The sequence below is a fragment of the Myotis nattereri genome (genome assembly GCF_964212035.1).
Source record: "Myotis nattereri genome assembly, chromosome: 11".
In the NCBI taxonomy this organism is placed as follows: domain Eukaryota; kingdom Metazoa; phylum Chordata; class Mammalia; order Chiroptera; family Vespertilionidae; genus Myotis; species Myotis nattereri.
The window spans coordinates 37,797,378-37,816,675 of NC_138086.1; the positions used below are offsets into that span (position 1 = coordinate 37,797,378).

A 19,298-nucleotide genomic window follows, 5' to 3' on the forward strand; every position below is an offset into this window, starting at 1 on the left:
ACCCCTCCCCTGCAGGCCATCTTGTGTGTTAGAGTGATGGTCAATTTGCATACCGGTCATGACTAATTAGCATCTCCCTCTCTTATTATATAGGATAGGCGCTCTACAGAACCTCTGCATAAGTGCTTAATAGCCATTGCATGCCATTTTGCATGTTTGCCACTAGAAGTAGTTTTGGCAGTTGTAGTATATGACAGGGTTTCCTTTTTTAAGAATGAATGGTGTTCCATTGGATGCATATACCATATCTGACTGCATTTTGCATTATTGACTATTGACAGCTTTCAAGCCACAATGCTCCCTTTCCTTCTACCCCACATCTAGGCGATCAGGAAAGCCGGAGTGGAATGCTCCCTCCGTTGGCACTGCTGCCTAACCCAGACAGTTGCTCCTCCCAGCTCTCTCAGGCCATTTTCTGATCTACTTGGGAATCTGCACTGCTCTCTCCACCAAACTTCATTCTGTGAGTAAGAAACCTTTCACATTCTTTTGGTGCATGTATAGCAACATCAGCCTTGACATGCAAAACAAATTTCGCGTGAGGGGTCCCTTCTTCCTGTGCGGTGATCACTCTATAATATTTTTCTTTTGACGGGCATAAACAACATGACTAAACAACATGACGAGGTTAAAAACTCATTATTTCAAGATGGCTTTCCCTTCCAAACATCTCTGATGTCAAAGGATACAAGTCTGCTCCGCTTGTATGAGCAGTCGTGTGTCACAGGGACAAGTCCCTTTGCTCTCAACCATTATGAATACCAAGTTGGTGTTCATAAGTTTTTCTACATGAAAGATCCTGCAAAGTAAATATTTTAAAAAATAACAGAACTGTATCTTTTGGGAAAAAGAAATAAAAATATTCAAAGATTCTTAACACATTAAAATGATATCACATCTTGAAATACAAAGTATCATAAACATAAACAATAAAACAGAAGGAGAATGAGTTTAGAAGATAGGTTACTGTGTTTTATGTCTTAGTCTGCACCTCTTACCTCTCTCAAATGAATGCAAAAAAAATGCAAAAATGTTTTAAGCATGTTTAAAAATGTTAGTTCTCAGTGCAAAATTAGCACTATTAAATTGTTGAAACTCATAGAAAAAATGTTTTATTTTACATGTTTAAGGAATTGTGGTATTAATCACTGGAAATAAGCCATAGTTACCTTATTTTACACATAAGAAAACTCAGACTACAGATATGGCTAATCATCTTGCCCAAGCTAATGGCAGAGTAAAGACTAGATCAGTAAACTTTCTGTGATGATGGAAATGTTTTTTTGCTTTATGCAATATGATAGACAATAAGGCTATTGAGCACCTGAAATGTGACTGAGGCACAACATTTTAATATTAACTACTGAACTGGAAACACACATATAGAGAAAGTCAAGAGCTTTAAATTCCATGAAGTGTTTTGTTGTGTGTTTTTTTTCCCACTTCTTTAGCAATCAGTAACTCTGTCGTTAAAGAGTAATTTCTATAAGATTATCTATTTTTTAAAAAGTGGGGCTTTTCTGCGATTCATTCTAATATCTTGATTATCTATGCAATTTAAATTAGCCATTTTAAAGCACACAGTGCTATACTGCACGTCAATTAATGAAAGGACAAGGGATTCTGAAGCTCTTTCCGATGTGCCGGATGACACTGATAGAGGAGAGCCTAATGCACTCATCTCTCAACAAGGAGGTCTGCTTTTTACTGAGTCCGTGCCTGACTGTCCTCCCCTTTCTTCTCCTTTTCATACCCTCTACCTCCTCCCAGAACATAAAGCTTAGCTAAATAAAGTCATCGAATCATATTGAACATGCTTATTAAAAATTCATGCTAGTTTCAGTTAACCCATCCCTGAAAATATTTTTAACTGTTCTAAACATCTATTTTGAATCCCTAGCAACTAACAATTCCAGCCCTTTTCTGTGCTCAGATTACCTCATCTCCTTGTATTTTCTCTTCTCTATGTTAACATTTCTTCTCAAATAACCAGCCCGCAGTCTCTAAAAACAAAGTATCCCAACTCTGCCTTTCTGCTCCGTTCTCAGCAGACCTGTGACATGGATTATCACTCTCCTCTGAAAACCAAAAATCCCCACTTTGCCTCTATCCCATTACAACCAAACTAAATTCTCCATCTCTTTCAAAAATGCTTCAAGATTTTTTATGGATACTGGTGATGACTAACATTAACCTTGACCTTTGGAAATATTTTCTCCCAGTTTTGAATTAGAATACACACCCCTGAAAATAGTTTAAATGTAAAAAATATCATCCGTCTGCCTTGGAATTACTGATATAATTAACCCTAATCTTATTAGAATGAATGATTCTGCAAATTTCTCTAAACATTTTAATATGAGTTACTTTTGACAAAAAATACACAAATATCATTTCTCTATTCTACCTACAAGTGGGTATTTTTTTCTAGAACATTTATTAGAGTTGAAGGGACTATAACTTATCTAAGTAAGAATTAAATTTAAAAATGATAATTTCTGATGTTTTCATTTTAAAACAGTTATCCATATCTCTCTGACTCAAACAACAACAATCTCTATTATTTCCTGTAATGACTATAAAGTGAACACAATTTCTTTGATCCAGAAATGAGGAAGAAAAATTACCTGGAACAGTTTCCGCAGTCTAATACACCACTGAATGACTTACTATCATTATCAAAGAAATACTGCGTTTGTTCAGTAATGCAACTCTGCTTTGATATAGAGGCTGTAAAGTCCTCATCTTCCACATCAACTGTGGGGAAACGAAGACCACCATTAGGAAGGGACATGGTAGGCAGTCCCCAGAGCCTTCCTTTCTCACGGAGAAAACTGCAAAAGGGCAGGCACCATGATTGGCTGTTTACTGCTAGTAATATAGTGGTAGCCCTTAATAGTTGCCCAACAATTTTTTCAATGGAAAAAATTAATTCAAATATATAACAGCTACAAAATAGAGCCAATGAGAGAGGAAAGTTTTGACAAATAGATTTGAACCTATAAGTGTCAAATGGGTGATTCTCTTTCTATCACACACTCTGAGTTTGTTAAATTCAGTACACCCAAAAATATTTTAATTATTATGACAACTAGAGGCCTGGTGCACGAAATTCATGCACTCAGGGGATTGTCCCTCAGCCTGTGCCCTCTTGCAGCCCGGGAGCCCTCGGGGGATGTCTGACTGATGGCCTAGGGCCTAAGCTGTCAGTTGGACATCCTCAGTGCTGCCGTGGAGGCAGGAGAGGCTCCCGCCACTGCTGCTGCGCTTCCTAGCCATGAGCTTGGCTTTTGGCGCTCCCTCTGTGGAAGCGCACTGACCACCAGGGGGCAGCTCCTGCATTGAGTGTCTTCCCCCTGGTGGTCAGTGTGTGTCATAGTGACTGGTCATTCCACTGTTTGGTCGATTTGCATATTAGCCTTTTATTATATAGGATATCTGAGCATTTACTTACCTGCCTCCAGAAGCCGGGGAAAAGTCAAACTCAAGATAAACTGCTGTAGAATAGACCTAAATTTTAAATATGAGTAATTATTGATTAAAATCTACATATTTTCCTTTATAAATTATATAATAAAAATGTGAGAAAATTTTTTTTATAAACACATTTTTTTTTACCTTTCAGGAAAATATTAAGAATTTGTTAATAAAAAGTTTAGAAGCTTTTTATATAAGTATCCTTAAATTGTACAAAACATTATACATTATTTCTGTTGAAGAATTCAGGGTGTGTAGGACCAAATGAGGGATACATGTGTGAGGAGATATAATATGAAATGAGATTGTGGAGAAGTGGTAAGTCTAGCAGGAGAATATCAGTATTCCAATGTACAGGTTTCACAGTCAGTATTTTCTCCTTCTTTTAGTTTTTAAAGCTCTGTGGTAGAAGAAGAAGCATAAAAAACAAAAATGACTTTGTGCCATGGGTTTATAAACTATTTACTTTATAATATAGAGTATATTTTTAAATACACAGTGGATATGTATATATATGTGTATGTGTGGCATATAGAACATTTCAATTTTCAAATAAAGGACAATTGAGCCAAATGTTAGTATAGAGTTATTTGGAACTGAGTTTAGTGTTAAAAAAAAAAAAGTGGTGGTGAGATATTCTGGCCAGAAAATAACATAAAGGCAATCAAGTATTTCAGAATCAATGATGAGAGAGAATTATTGATTGGCTGCCTCCTGCACGCCCCCTACTGGGGATTGAGCCCACAACCCGGGCATGTGCCCTTGACCAGAATCCAACTCGGGACCCTTCAGTCCACAGGTCGACACTCTATTAATTGAGCCAAACCAGCTAGGGCTCAATATGAGATTTAGAAATCTCATTTTCACAACAGAAAGCACCAATTTTTACAAATTTGTTTCCCCAAAATAATGCATTTTTTTATTCAAAAATCTTTGCTACTTTATAATCTAATTTTAGCTGGGAAAGCCTGAATATCAAATGAACATAGAGATTAACCTTCCTGGAATAAGGCTAGGACAATACACAGCTGGGCATTGATAAAAAAGAAATATAGTGACAGTGAGGAAGGAAGGGAGGGAGGGAATGGATCCCAGACACAACAGGAGTTGCAGTTACTTGACTAAGCAGAACCAATGACAAATTTGATCTTTCAGACTTCCCACAGTGCCTCACTAAGCAGTTTAAATGTCTCATTTACATAGGTGGCAGGTTAGGTGAGGGGGTGAAGGAGGTTGGATTCAGTGAAAAGAAAGAATTAGATCCATTTCAGCAAGATGATTGATTCCTTTAAAACTATGCCAGCCTTTGTATGAACAGTAAAGGGGTGGAAAGAGGAGTCATTATGTCAGGAATTTGATGGATGAAGAAATCCAACTGGAATACAGAATGCAATAGATAGAAGAGATAAAAAAAACACCTACAATTTAAGGAATTGAGTATCCTATAAGGAAGACACACAAATGAAGAGTTTCAAAGTTCCCATAGGAAAAATAAGCTTCTGGAAAGGCTGGCGCTTGCATGAGCATAACATTGTTTTCATAAAAAAAAAAACAAAAAAAAAACACGGAATGATTGTAACAGCTTTACATGGATCACTTAGAAGGACTATTTATAAATACATATTGCCAATATGTGTTATTGGGAATAAAAAAATTCCCATAATTATTATTTACATGTCACAAAAATCCATGTTTTCATCACATTATTTACTATTTACATCTTTCTCTCCTTACCAATAAAAATAGAATTTTGACTTACCAGGCAGCAGCTGTCGCCCACCAGCCAATATGTAATATGTCAGCTATTGATGGCTGGAAAATATAAAATAAAAGAGTCAGTGCTTTCATCCACACTGAGTGTCTCTTGGGGAGGGAGGGGTGACTGGGCGATCACTGACCACGTATGCCGAGCGATGCCCTGCTCCTTGTTTTGGGGCAGCACCAGGCTCACACACCGACTGATAATCGTAGGATTTGTTAAAAGCATAGACTGATATATTAACCAGATGTCTCATCAAACTTGGGTCAATCTCGCCAAAAAATCTTCCAATCTGCACAGAAAAAAATAATAGTTGCAAACTAAAGTCAAATATTAATACGTGAATCAGTAGAGTGAAAAGAAATAATACAAAGAATCGTGTACTAAAATTAGAAGTTTTAAAACCAGATCTGGCATTCCAAAAGAACGCAAATGAGCTTAATTCAGTACTCAAAAGCTCTGTGTGATATCTGTAGAAGGAATGGAAACAATTTATTCAGCATTAAGGACAACCAAATGCCTCCTGAAGATGAGAAACATAGCACAAATAAGAAAAATGGATGGGACTTGAGAAAGAAATTTGTAGGGACTGTGATGAACTGGAGTGAGCCCCAACCACAGGAGCAACTTCCAAGGTATTAGAGGGTTACCCTGAAGTTTAATCCTAAACTCCAGCCCATAAACATTGTTAGGAAAAATGGTCATCGTTGAGAGATCTTTTCCTTCTTTTTCTTTTAAGAGAAGCCACAAATGTAGACTCAGAAATGAAATTAGTTGACAAAAAATTCTACTTTGTTCAAAATCTTCTGTGAAGCAATTAGCAATTTACAAATTTGGGATTAGAAACTTCTGTTTCAAAGCAGCCATATATTAAGTTAGACACTATCAACTGATAAGTATTTAATACATGTGACTATTCTACATTTCTGAGAGATCAAATATAAAAAATAGTTTATATCATGTTAAGATCCTTAACTATATGTTTTAATTTGAGTACTAGAAAGTAAACTCAACTAACAAACATAAGGAAAGCTATATTCTGGATCATATCTTAATGATTTATATCATATTAAGCATTTTAAAATTTATAACAAAAATAAAACAACTCATCAATTTCTATTATGGTATGAAGGAGTTTTGTAATGTTGATCTAGGAAAATATACTTTGGAAACCTTAGTTCCTTTTCACTTTAAGGTACATACCTGATTAGTATAATCATCATGATTTGCCATTAAAAGAAAGCCACCATCATCTAGAATCACACAATCCATTACCTATAAAAATAAAAATAACAGTTAACACATTTTAGAAAGATTATAAGGTTATACTATCATTACGTCCATACATGTAGATGATTATAACAACAACTAGGAGAAAAATTCCAATGATTATGTCTTCTCTTGGACACACATCCTCAAGGGATTCTGATTAAATAAATTAAGGGCCTGCATAGATTCATATCAAACCCCAGGGCTTGATATTCCACCACTATCAATCCAGTTAAAACTGTCAACTTAGTCTTAACAAATCATAAGAACAAATCAGAAATAATCTTTTTGCCACTCCAAAAATCATCTGAATCATTCGGTAAATTGAATATATCAAAATATTTAATAATGTATAATTATTTTCTTATTTTAAGCACATGTTTAAGATTTGATAGAAAATATTTTTAAATGAATTTTAGTCATCGTGTTTCATAGACTTAAAAAAGGAGCAGTCTTGGGATATTTAGAGCTATATTTATAAATACTGGGTTGGATCATTTAAAATTTAAAAGCAAAAAAAGAAATGCCTGTGACAGAAAAAAGTCATTAATCCTAAAATATAGCATAAATTCCCACCTAATTGAAATCATGTGTAAATGCATGAATCAGTTTACTAGTTTTTATTATATAAAAACAACAATTTGAAATACTGTTTTCAGAGTTGGGGACATGGGCATTCCATTTTCCTACTGTGGAAGCAGCTTGCCAAAACCTTTGCTCCAAAAAAATAGTTCCCATAATCAATGTTTACAAACTCTCTATAAAATGGATACACTACAAAAATAAATTATTGACATAATTTTGATGACTAGAAGTGATCAGATGATATACCCCCCTTGCTTCCTTGGGAAATATACACACAGATAAAATGACCAGAAGAGTGGAATTCATCCTTCCTTATTCATTTTTTGGAATAGTTTATCTAGTATCATCCTTAAAGCATCTTCAGCTTTTGAACAAAAAAAGTCCACATTTGCTTTCAACACACAAACTCTCAAACACAAATAAAATAGAAGGCAATGTAAAATTCAATCCATGTTAGTGGAACTTCATAATAAATTATATAATCCTTAGGTTTAGTTAAAAAAACAATTTCTCATCATTGTAAATACAGTGTGGAATAAACTTAGAGGAAATGCAAAAGATGAGGGAAGCCTGCATGGATAAGTAGAAAGTATACCTTGGTTAGAAAAGGCCCACCCAGGAATAGCGGTAAAGTTTCATAGGTACAAAGAATCTAACAGAATTGAGATAGAAGAGAATACAGTCCATATAGATATGCCTTTATTATAATTTCCCATAATATAATAATCTTTTTAAAAATAGGATTTAAAGTGGTTCACAACTTCATAGTTAATTTTTTAGCACTTAATTAAAATTTCCTGCATCTTTTTTTAATCATAAAATCTTAGCAAGAGTAACAATAAAAAATTATAGTTAAGCCCTGGCCGGTTTGGCTCAGTGGATGGAGCGTCCGCCTGAGGACTGAGGGGTCCCGGGTTCGATTCCGGTCAAGGGCATGTACCTTGGTTGCGGGCACATCCCCAGTGGGGAGTGTGCAGGAGGCAGCTGATCGATGTTTCTCTCTCATTGATATTTCTAACTCTATCCCTCTCCCTTCCTCTCCGTAAAAAAATCAATAAAATATATTTTTAATAAAATTACAGTTAAAATGTTTATTTTAAAGAGTTTTCTTACATCACTGTTTCTTTTGCAGTCACAAACTGGACCAGCACACTGAAAGACAAAATTACAATTATTACCACATTTTGTAAAACTGAATTTTAATTGTATTATATTATTACTATGTTGCAATTATAAATCAAAATAATTTAGTATAAAAGATTAAATATCAGCCTAGCCCATAAAAAAGAGAATTATTTTATCTTTAGAAAATAGCAATACTTATCTACACTACCATTTCAAACGATAACATTACATTTTTTTTATTAATCGATTTTTAAAATCTTTGAAAAAAAAGTTTCAGTGTAGTGGCACTGAAAATTTAGCCTCTGTATAAGATTTTACTTTTAACTTTTTTACATTTGAGAGTAAGTACATAGTAAAATAACTTAAAAATATATATATCTTACCGGATCCCTGATTGATGTTTTGGTGAAATTCTCTATCCATGAATTTACATCAATTTTAATTCCAACAACTGAAAAATATGTAAAAGAAAAATGGACATACATCTTTAAAAAATATACCTATTATTCTCATATATCAATTTTTCTTCTCATATTTGAAAATTCCTGAGCAGGCAAGTGTAAGTTTCTTGAGATTTAAAGGAAATCTAAAAGAAATTAATTTAATTTCAGCTATACATTGAAAAGTTTATTTGAATTAATTTAAAAGACTGTAATTTTAGTTAGCTGCAATAAATATTTGCTACATGATAATTTAGGTAATTTATATAATAGCATTGAATATAATGTTTGTTATAGAGATATTTCTTGGGGTTTGCATTAAGAAGTAATGCTGATAGCTCTTCATCTATCACATAAACTTCACTTATATTCACAAAACAGCTTATTCATTTGCCACAACCTGGCCAATTAACTAATATAGCTGGTAAGCTAAAAAATGTGATAGTATTAAGAATAGCCTTATAAATATAAGGCCATTCAAATAGAATGTCTTAGGAGGCTTTCCTAACCTGGCCAATGCAATGTATGCAATAGGCAATGAAGAAATGTTGGCTGAAGAGTGACTAGATGAGAAGATGAACGGTTGAGTGAGTGGAAGAATGATAAAGTGTCTGAGAGATAATTCAGTGAATAAAAGCACCTGAGCAAGTGAAGGAAGGGTGTATTGGTTAGGAAGTGATGGAGTGAATCTAACTATGTCGTTGAGCCACTGAGGGAAAAAACTGCCCTCAGGAGGAGGAAGGCAATTTATGAACCTTCCCCGGTGGCCTAACGCATGCTCTTTGAAATGGACAAACAACATTGAATCATACAATGAAAAAATAATAATTGTTACATTATTATCTACTCATTCCAACCTCCTTCCAATTCCCATTAATCTTCAGTTTTACAAATTGTTTTGTTTGATTTCTTTTAACAACAAAAAAAGTTATTTTCAACCTACTTTATTGGAAGGTTTTTAAAAAATGGATCCTTACCTAATACTTTTTATTGCATAGTTATGCCATAACTTATCTTTTCACCCCAATAACGGAAACTAAACTGTCCATGTTCACATCATTACAAATATTCACCTCTTTGGCCATGCATCCTTTCGCATATTCTTAAGTGTCTTTCAGGTTGGACTTCTCAGGTGGGATTGCTCGAGAAGTCCAAATTCCAATCCAGCGTTTAGAATTTTTACATATGACACTAAATTGACTCCACAAATTTGTGCCAACAGCATATAAACATATACACTTCTTAGAAAATTCCTCAACTCTATATACTACCAACTTAATTTTATCCCCAACCTCAAAGAGAAGTGATTGTATTTTATTTTTTAAAACATTTGTCTGTCTGTATTTTGGTTGAAACTTTCTGATAAGCATTGCCCATTTTTTTTAAATATAAATATTAGGTCACATTAATATTGGTCATGTGTAGCTATATAATATATATTTATATATATATATATGCTTACCTGCAGGTTTAAGAAGCTTTCCTTGGATATATATTTCTACCGCTTTGCTTACCATAATGCCTGATTCATAAGCACCAGGTCCACTTTCTAAAAAAAAAAGTGGAAAAAAGACCTATCTAGATAAATCAAATAATATTGAATTTCTTTTAATACATGACTAATCTAGCACAGGTATATGCTATATGCCAGGGTAATTGGAGTGTCCATGAATTGGTTTGCATTAATTGCCTTTGGGATGTGAACTATTCAGCTTGGCCTCATGCATTCCACAATGCAATGGGTGCATGCCAAACCTCTGCTTCATGACATTTGCTAAAATATCGGAAAGGCAGCTGAAGTGGAAAGATTGATATTAGATTCTCAAACTGCCTTTGAATTTTTAGAAGATAATGTCCCTGGAAAAAACTCTAATATTTTCTGAACTTCAGTTTCCCATTTGTGAAAATGAGGATAAATAATATCTATCCCCAGAGAGGCTGAGTAATTCAATTAGAAAATTTGTGGGAAATAACAATAAAATATTTTAAAATATGGCTACTATTAATTCCTATACTTAATATATTTAACAAACTAATTAGAGTGCAGTAAATTACATTTTTAAAAATTAAACATTCTTCATTATATTTTCAGTTTGTGAAATAAAGGCTTATCTACATGTTTCTAGTATTATGCATGCCTGCAGATAAGCTGCTTCTACATTACTGGATGACTGTTTCCTGTATGTGCATTTTACCTCAGTTAAATAGATGCTTCTGTCTTTCCAATGTCAGCATATCGTGTGTACTTAATAATGACTATTCTGAGCAAGTAACTTATATTTTGGGGGAGTAATGCAAGTAGTAGCAACAATTCATTATTTTTTAATTATAAAAGCTAAATTCCAAGAAATACTTACTGTTAAAGTAGGGAGCAGTGAAAACATAGTTATCATTATCAAGACTCCTTTTATAGAAGCTGTCCTCATAGGTTTCTGGATTTTCTTGCCAATTTTCTCCAGCCCTAAGGAGGAAATGGCTCATCATTTTTAGTCTTTAATTTACCTGATAACCTACTTTTCCCTTTGTGAACAAAACCAAAATTTACAGATATGTCTACATCTCTGGTAAGCCCAAGCAAGTCAATGGTAATTGATGGGGTATATGATACTCATTATTAAGCAATACATCAGCATTAAATTTGTAGAAAAAACTGTCTCCTAGGTTTTACTCTGCCATTAGGAAACTAGGTAATTCTGGACAAGTCAGTTAATAGGTCAATTAATATTAATAAGCCTGCCCAGCCCACTTTATAGACTGTTCTGAAGGTAAACAGAGGTAAGATTCATTGAAGTACAGTGAAAACAATGAAGTGCTATTCAAATACAGTCCATAGGCTATAACCATTATGTTCATTTGACTAGGTTAGTTTGTACAAAGAGAAATATGTTTTTAAAATATCTTAAATTATGTAATATATATGATAAGCAAATACATTACTGAAGAATCATATAGCATTTTTAAAGAAATGAAATATTTTGTAATGTAAATACTTTAAACAATGATTACAATTTAATGTATGAATAATGATCAGTGTCTCTGAAGAATGGCTTCCTCATACAGTAATGAACAGATTCCTGCCGTAGTCTTTTGTAATGCACTTATTTTTACAGATGTTATTTGAACTTACTCTTTGGGATAAACCCTGGTAATCCCACCATCAGTCACAACAAACCGAGCTTTCACTCCCTTGCTGGAACAGAAGACAGAAGGAGGAAATACTTTATTCAACTTACTCTCTGAAAGGTACTAATTTAGGTGTTGGTGATACAAAGATAAATAAAACTATTTCTTAAAATACAGATAGCCAAAGTAGCCAAAGTAAATATATCAATAGATGCAACTATGTTTTAATAGTTAAAACATCTAAGAAATATGTAATTAAAAGGGAGGACGCTTAAGGAAGACATATATAGGAAAAGAATAATACAGCCGAATTTTGAAGATGGAATAGGAGTTAACCGGGATGACAGAGGAAGCTAGTGAAGAGTGATTGTATCTGGTGTGATAAAAGCAAAAGGCACACGGTGAGAAATATAGGAAGTCAAGTTTTGAGTGCAAGCTTCTAAGAATGGTCAGCTCATGAATGACCTTGAAATCCATGCTGGAGAGTGGCACCTTTAGCCTGGAATTGGAACTGCATTTTAAAAGTAAGACTGGCAAGTGTGAGTTACATGGAGAATATAGACTGGGGGCTGTTGTAGGAAGAGGAATGGGAAGTATTAAAGGCATGAAAATCAGTTGCAGTAATTGCTTAAAAACTGGAATTGGGACTTTGCGTATAAAGAGAGGAAAACATTGTTAGGATAAATATTCAGCACTTGATGATTGATTGGAAATGGGTAGAAGAGAGACTGTAAATGAGAACCATCGTCAGATTTGTCAGTTTCTTGACTGGGTACATGGTAGGAAACCTATTTTACCACATGTAGAAGCACACGCAAACATGCCTATTCACATGTCAGTGTAGACACTCCATGTAAAGCTGAGTAATGGCAGGTGTTATTCCTCACATACACCCACAACTGCAAATGCAAATGCAAGTTGTCAACAACTGCAAACTGATTTTCTCAATAAATTGTTATTAAAGATGAACTTTAAATTTGATGCCTATTTCCAGACATTCCCCAGAAAGATGCTGAACTGAAAAGGAGGACATAGTTTTTAATTAATAAGAGCAATACGTACATGTTTTTCTGCTTGCTCCAGTAATTTTGCACCAGTTCACTTGTAAAACCTGCATCCAGCAAGACCCGATTTATCAAATCCGTGTTACCTAACACAGAAAAAGGAGACCCTCAATGACACCCACATACTTTTAAAATTAAGATAATGAGACAAATATATTATCTATTTCTAAAAGCAATTTAGAATGAAAAATATTTCCATGAATTTAAAAATAAATCCTATATTTATTTTCTGCATTTTTTCATCTTTCCTTGACTTTTTTAGGCTATGGACAGAATTAGTAGTGGAAAAGCCAATTCTAAATGAGGCAACTTATTTTTAAAACTGCATTAACAAGATATATGAAATATGCCAATCAAGAAACAATGAAGAAATAGTATTCTCTTTTGTTTTTGTATAGTGATTTCAAACTATCATCATTTCATGGACAATTCTATATATAAATATAAAAATACATAGTTATGTAGGTTTTTGTTTGTTTTGGCCAAGGAGCGTAAGTTATCACACACCATCTCCATTCCAAGACTAGCTTTTGGAATCTACTGATATTAGTGAAGGATCCTATCAGCTCAAATTCAAAGGTAATGGGAAGGATAGATAATAAAAATCAAGGGTCAAATTAATACACATTTTAGAAACACTTTTTCTTCATACTTTTCTTCAGGCTCCTCTGCTCTAAGCCCATGATGCTGTGAATAACCTGTAAGTAGCCCCTGAAACTGCATTCATATCAACATTTCATTTTATTCAGGTTAGGAACATATGCTATTACTACAAGAGATGGGGGGTAAGATTAAAATGAAAAATCTTAGTTGGTCTTAATTATTTTAATTTTTAGGAAAAAATAGTTAAGATTTTTTAAATGTTTTAAAAGCTAAGAATTCGCCGAAACCGGTTTGGCTCAGTGGATAGAGCATTGGCCTGCGGACTGGGGTCCCAGGTTCGATTCCGGTCAAGGGCATGTACCTGGGTTGCGGGCACATCCCCAGTGGGAGATGTGCAGGAGGCAGCTGATCGATGTTTCTCTCCCATCGATGTTTCTACTCTCTATCTCTCTCCCTTCCTCTCTGTAAAAAATCAATAAAATATATATTTTTTAAAAAACTAAGAATTAATAAATATCTATCAAGTTTCATAGTATGAATGATGCAAATTTTCTCTAAAAGACAAATGTAATAGTAAAAGACTACCAAAATGGGAAAATATAGAAGCATATTTTCAATTACAAAGTTAACTGATCAAAATAGAATGTCAGCAAGAAAACAATTAGGTAATACTGTTTATCTTTTTATTCTATTCATAGTAAAACTCATTATATAAATTGGAAAATATGTGTTATATATTTGTTTTCCTCCAAATAGCAAGAACAATGCAATGAAAAACCTTCAAAAGATCATTCAAAATTAAACTTCTTAAATTTGAAAGGAGCAAAGGTAAGCATATCCTCAACACTTGCAAGTATCTATTTTCTGGCTTTTGAATTTTGATTTCATTTAATAATGTAATAACATTTCTTTACTAGGGTCATATTGTTACATTTTACCATTAAAATTTTATAAAATAAATAAACCATCATAACAAATTAAACTGAACCGGGATTTGACCACACGAACAATTATTGTGAATTAGTGCATACTTACAGGATGGATTGTTTGGAGTTTTTCTATCAATAAACTCATTGAAATTTAAAAGAAATTCAGTGTTATTATCTGATATTTTAAGGTCATTGCAGTAATCTCTGAAAAATATTTTAAGATATTGGTTATTAAAATCAAAACATTAAAAATGTACACATAATCATAGGAAGTGGAAACACTTTTTTTTACTAGCTATATGACTTTGTAAGCCATTGATTTTGTTACCTCTATTTCCTCATTTCTACATCAAGATAATACTTTGACAATAAGTGGTATTATAGATATACACATTAAGCATTTGACCTCTGGATACCATATGATCAATAAATGCTAGCTTTCGTATACTTATTACATTATTATCACTGTAAGATGTAGGTTTACAGTTTTCATATAGAAATTGAGAAATTTTAAAACATGTATTTTCTCGCTAAATAGAAGAATACTAGTAAAACCATTATGTTAACATTTCTATGAGAAATTACTGTTTTTAAATAAAACAATAACCTATTGGAAAAAGTAGCATTGATTTAACTATGGTCAACTGCAAGATTTTATTTTGGCACATAAAACAATGCACTATCTTATATTTTAGCGAATCTTCTTGCATCTATGATTTTGTAACATAACTCATTAGTCACTTGGGAAATATGAGTTATGCAGGTCTTCCAAATGATGACACATTTTATTATACAATATTGAAAATGCATATTCATTAATATCATCACTGATGTCATCAACAGAATAGTCTAAATATGGGGACACTCATAGTAATAAATTCAACTTTACCAATTCTAATTTTTGTTTAAAAGCTCAAATTTTTGTCCTTGGCAACAAAAACTCTGTCATTTTTTTTCAAAGTAAAGGCTGATACGATTGACTTTTTGAGAAAAGATTTTCCAAATACCAAAGTCATTCTTTCAATTAAAATGATAGTTCTTAAAAAAAAAAAAAGAAAAACACCAATTTCAGCTCTCAATTCAAACAGTCAGACAAGGGTTTCTCTTTGAGACAGCCTGGTGACTCTGACATGCCTCTGAACGTCCATATTCACCACAGGGAGTATTAAAGGACATATACGCAAGGGTAAAGCTTCAATAAAAATCTCATTCCTTCCATTAAGGACATTTTTAAGTGCAACTGGCTTTTTCCCCCCTGATTGGGTGCCTGGCAATGAAGATTGCAATGACTTCACCAAGTTAGAAGCTGAACTCAAGGTATTAGAAGAACTCAATAAAATGTTGCAAATAATTATTAAAAACCCATTTTTAGAATTCTGTTATTATTTAAAAGGCATTTCTAAAATTACATTTGCTCATTTAATCCTAAAATTCACTTTATCAGAAAGTATACAATACTTCAAAGGTGAGGAAACCGAGACTCTAGGCTGCAAACAGGTTACTCAGAGGGACCTAACTAGCAGACGGGGAAGCCCGAGGAAGCGCCCCGTCTTCACAGCTCACAGCCCGAATTAGTGTGTGTTAACCATACGAGGTGCTTTGAACTTCCACCCTGTGCACTTCTGTTACTGCATAGCTCCGGGCCAAAAGCAACTTTGACCTCTGCCAAGAGAAGGCATTTAGTGTGGTGAGCAATCAATTTAGACAGTGTCATCCTGTGTGTGTGTGTGTGTGTGTGTGTGTGTGTTTACATTTGCTGGTTGAATTGTGCTGCATTTTGAAATAGTCTAAAGACATACTGACTACGTCTGATTACAATAAAAATCAGAGGATCTGATTTTTACTAATAGCAAAAGCCAAAAAATGTTGAAAGTTCCCTTTTAAGGAGAGTTGTGAATTAGGATGGGGATAAAAGTGAAAGGTTTTTAAAATGAAAAGGTGAGAAAATACAGAATGTTGTGTCAGTAGAATGAGTTCCTTAGTAATAAGATGATCCAGAAGGACCACAGAAAATCACCCGCCATGAGGAGTGTGGTGCGTATGCTACAGGCAATAAGTAGCAAGAGGCTGATGGTAATATTTGAGAGGCGAATATGGGGTTAGACAGACAGCATTGATGTTGGTTGTCTGTTAGCCTAATGGCTATTCAACACAGGCCTGGGTGCTTCAGGACTCAAGAGAATCACTCTTTCTCAGGTTCTTTCCCCAAAGGAATCACACATGACAGTGGGGAGCCGAACAATACCTGTCATTACCAAAACTTCTAAATTCGTCTCTAAAGACGTGTGGGGATACCTGTTAATATATCTACTATGAGGCTCTGTTTCCTCTAAAAGTGATCAAGTTTGCCGAGACCGGTTTGACTCAGTGGATAGAGCATCAGCCTGCGGACTGAGGGGTCCCGGGTTCGATTCCAGTCAAGGGCATGTACCTGGGTTGCGGGCACATCCCCAGTGGGAGATGTGCAGGGGGCAGCTGATCGATGTTTCTCTCTCATCGATGTTTCTAACTCTCTATCTCTCTCCCTTCCTCTCTGTAAAAAATCAATAAAATATATTTGAAAAAAAAAAATAAAAGTGATCAAGTTTACAATATTGATCATTGTTAATTTCTTTTAGGAAAATGATTCCTCAGAAAAGTAAAGCAGCAAGGTGAAGAAATATTTGCCTGACTTTAAAAGAACAAACTTCAATTTGCTGAAAACACTTTCAGGACCTGAAAGTTATAATCTCTTTCGGTCACTTTCTGTAACAAAATTAAGTTGTAATTCAAAAGGCATTGAAACTACAGACCTTTAGTATTAGAAATTTGGCAAATTACTTCTAGAATACTGAAAATGACTTTGTTCTGTTCAACAACCTTAAATAAGTCACAGGTAAGCACTGAACTTTAGCCTATCGCAAACTGTTATTTCTCAGTCTAACTCATCTTCTTTGAAGTGCCTTTCTCATTCTGGACATCCAAGACAGACAGCAAAATTAACCTATGTTTTAGACTTTTCATTCCTATGACTGTATGCCTCTTTAAGGCAGGAATGTTCCGTGCATCTAAATTCAATGTTTTCCTTTTGCAGTAGTTTTAAAATTGAGGAAATTACAAAAACTGATTAATCATGATCAAATAGCTTAATTTAAGAATTAACTAAAATGGCTATATGTCTATAAAACTTGCAAGCTTTCTTCTTTAAATTATTTTAAAATAACTACTTTTGAATACCCTTTATTAAATCCTTCTTCCTCTCCTTCCTCTTACTACCTCTTACTACAACCAATAAATAATAACTCATATTTATTTAGAGCTCATATCTTACCAAGAACTTTGGTATATACTTTGCGTGCATAATCTCATCAAAAGCTTATACAAACTCTGAAGTAGGTGTCAGGGATCCAACATTTGAAAGCAAAGAGACTAAGGTGCTGAGAATTTGAGTAACACGCTGTAACAATGAACATATGGGTAACAGACCCAGACAGTCTTGCTCTAAAGTTTGCTACGCTGTTTCTCATTAATAATAGTGACAAAAATATATGACTGCTGTCCTATACTACATAACTTTCTGCCTTTTCTCGCCAATTATTCTTTATCCCAATTTTTTAATCACCTTATTTTTCACAATGCTTTGAATACACACTCAGTATTAATGTTCTCAGGAAACCTTCCCTACAAAAATATTTTACTCAAGTATACTGAATGTTCTTTTGACATCTATCGGCATTTGTATAGTCAATATATACTCATACCTTGCAGTAAAGAGGAAACTATTATTTCACATCTCTAAAACTGTTTCCTGATCTGTGATTTGGGACAATAACACTAATTTATTATAGAGTTCTTTTGAGCAGTAAATATACTTATGCTTGTAAAGGGCTTAACATGTGTTAATTGAGGTGTCACAAGTTATAACAACATTGCTTCCCTTCTCTGGTGGATTTGCTCCATCCCTAAGCACACAGGAAATTTCCAATCTTCCAGTAAGTCATGTTGATACTGAAGATGACTTAGGCCACAGGAATGGCCCACTGGCTAAGTCCTTGCTGAACTAAATAAAGTCCCTTGCCTACCAATTGGGAATTGAAATTGAGACATGTTTATCCTCTGTGAATGCCTGTTACCTATATTTTCCATCTTGTCTGATGGTGAAGCACAGAAGCCAATCAGCACGGTCTGCTATGTAAGACCTACTATAAGGTGAATATATTCTCATGTGTATATGTACACATATATATATCTGTCAGTGTGTATATATGTGTGTGTGTGTATATATATAACATGTAAAACATATATAGAGAGTATGTTTGTATGTGTACACATACAAATGCAAATATATAATTCATTCTTGTTACCTGGTTAGTTCCAACAAAAGCAAAGCCTACACCTGTCTTGTTCACTACTGTATCCCCACATCAGCAATCTGTTTAGCACATAGTAGTTGCTTAGTAAATACCTGGATGAGTAAATGAATGAGTTAGCAGGATTCTTTTCCTTTTTAAAGTTGTTGTTCCCTTTGGTTCCATAATTTGGCATGAAATTAACCCAGAGCAGCAGTCTTGACCCAAATTCAGAACTGTTATCATTCATACAAGCTATAAAAATAAAATAAAACCAAACCAACCTTGGTGCTAAGAATGTATAGCCAGATTCTTCAAAATTATCTGGCTTCAGTGTCTCTGAATCTGCAAAGATAATGTTACAGGGTTAGATAAGCAATCAAGAATATATATCCTGAGATTCTATGGCAATAAGAAGGCATTAGAAATATAATCTAATGAGAAAATTAAAATATGTTATGTATATCCTAAGCTGAAATACATCAATTACTACAAATGTCCTTCATACTTAAAAAAATAAACTTTAATTTTGTAACATAGATTATAACAGTTTTGTCAGAGAAAATGCTAAGTTTATAACTTTCCCATTTACTAAC

The 19,298-nt window shown here is 33.9% G+C and overlaps 1 protein-coding gene across 2 annotated transcripts in view; it reads right to left on the bottom strand.

The window, feature by feature from the left end:
* The window catches only part of CACNA2D1 (calcium voltage-gated channel auxiliary subunit alpha2delta 1), a 389,241-nt gene that overhangs the window by 18,168 nt on the left and 351,775 nt on the right, over positions 1–19,298 (bottom strand). For both annotated transcript variants that reach the window (XM_081102325.1, XM_081102324.1), the window contains exons 24-37: positions 18,987–19,047; positions 14,481–14,578; positions 12,841–12,928; positions 11,783–11,845; positions 11,013–11,116; positions 10,118–10,204; positions 8,599–8,666; positions 8,204–8,242; positions 6,440–6,511; positions 5,376–5,528; positions 5,237–5,289; positions 3,455–3,510; positions 2,628–2,757; positions 690–799 (exon numbers count right to left, since the gene is read on the bottom strand). In XM_081102325.1, the coding sequence (XP_080958451.1) occupies positions 690–799; positions 2,628–2,757; positions 3,455–3,510; positions 5,237–5,289; positions 5,376–5,528; positions 6,440–6,511; positions 8,204–8,242; positions 8,599–8,666; positions 10,118–10,204; positions 11,013–11,116; positions 11,783–11,845; positions 12,841–12,928; positions 14,481–14,578; positions 18,987–19,047 (1,182 nt within the window). The remainder of the gene's footprint in view (positions 1–689; positions 800–2,627; positions 2,758–3,454; positions 3,511–5,236; positions 5,290–5,375; positions 5,529–6,439; positions 6,512–8,203; positions 8,243–8,598; positions 8,667–10,117; positions 10,205–11,012; positions 11,117–11,782; positions 11,846–12,840; positions 12,929–14,480; positions 14,579–18,986; positions 19,048–19,298) is intronic.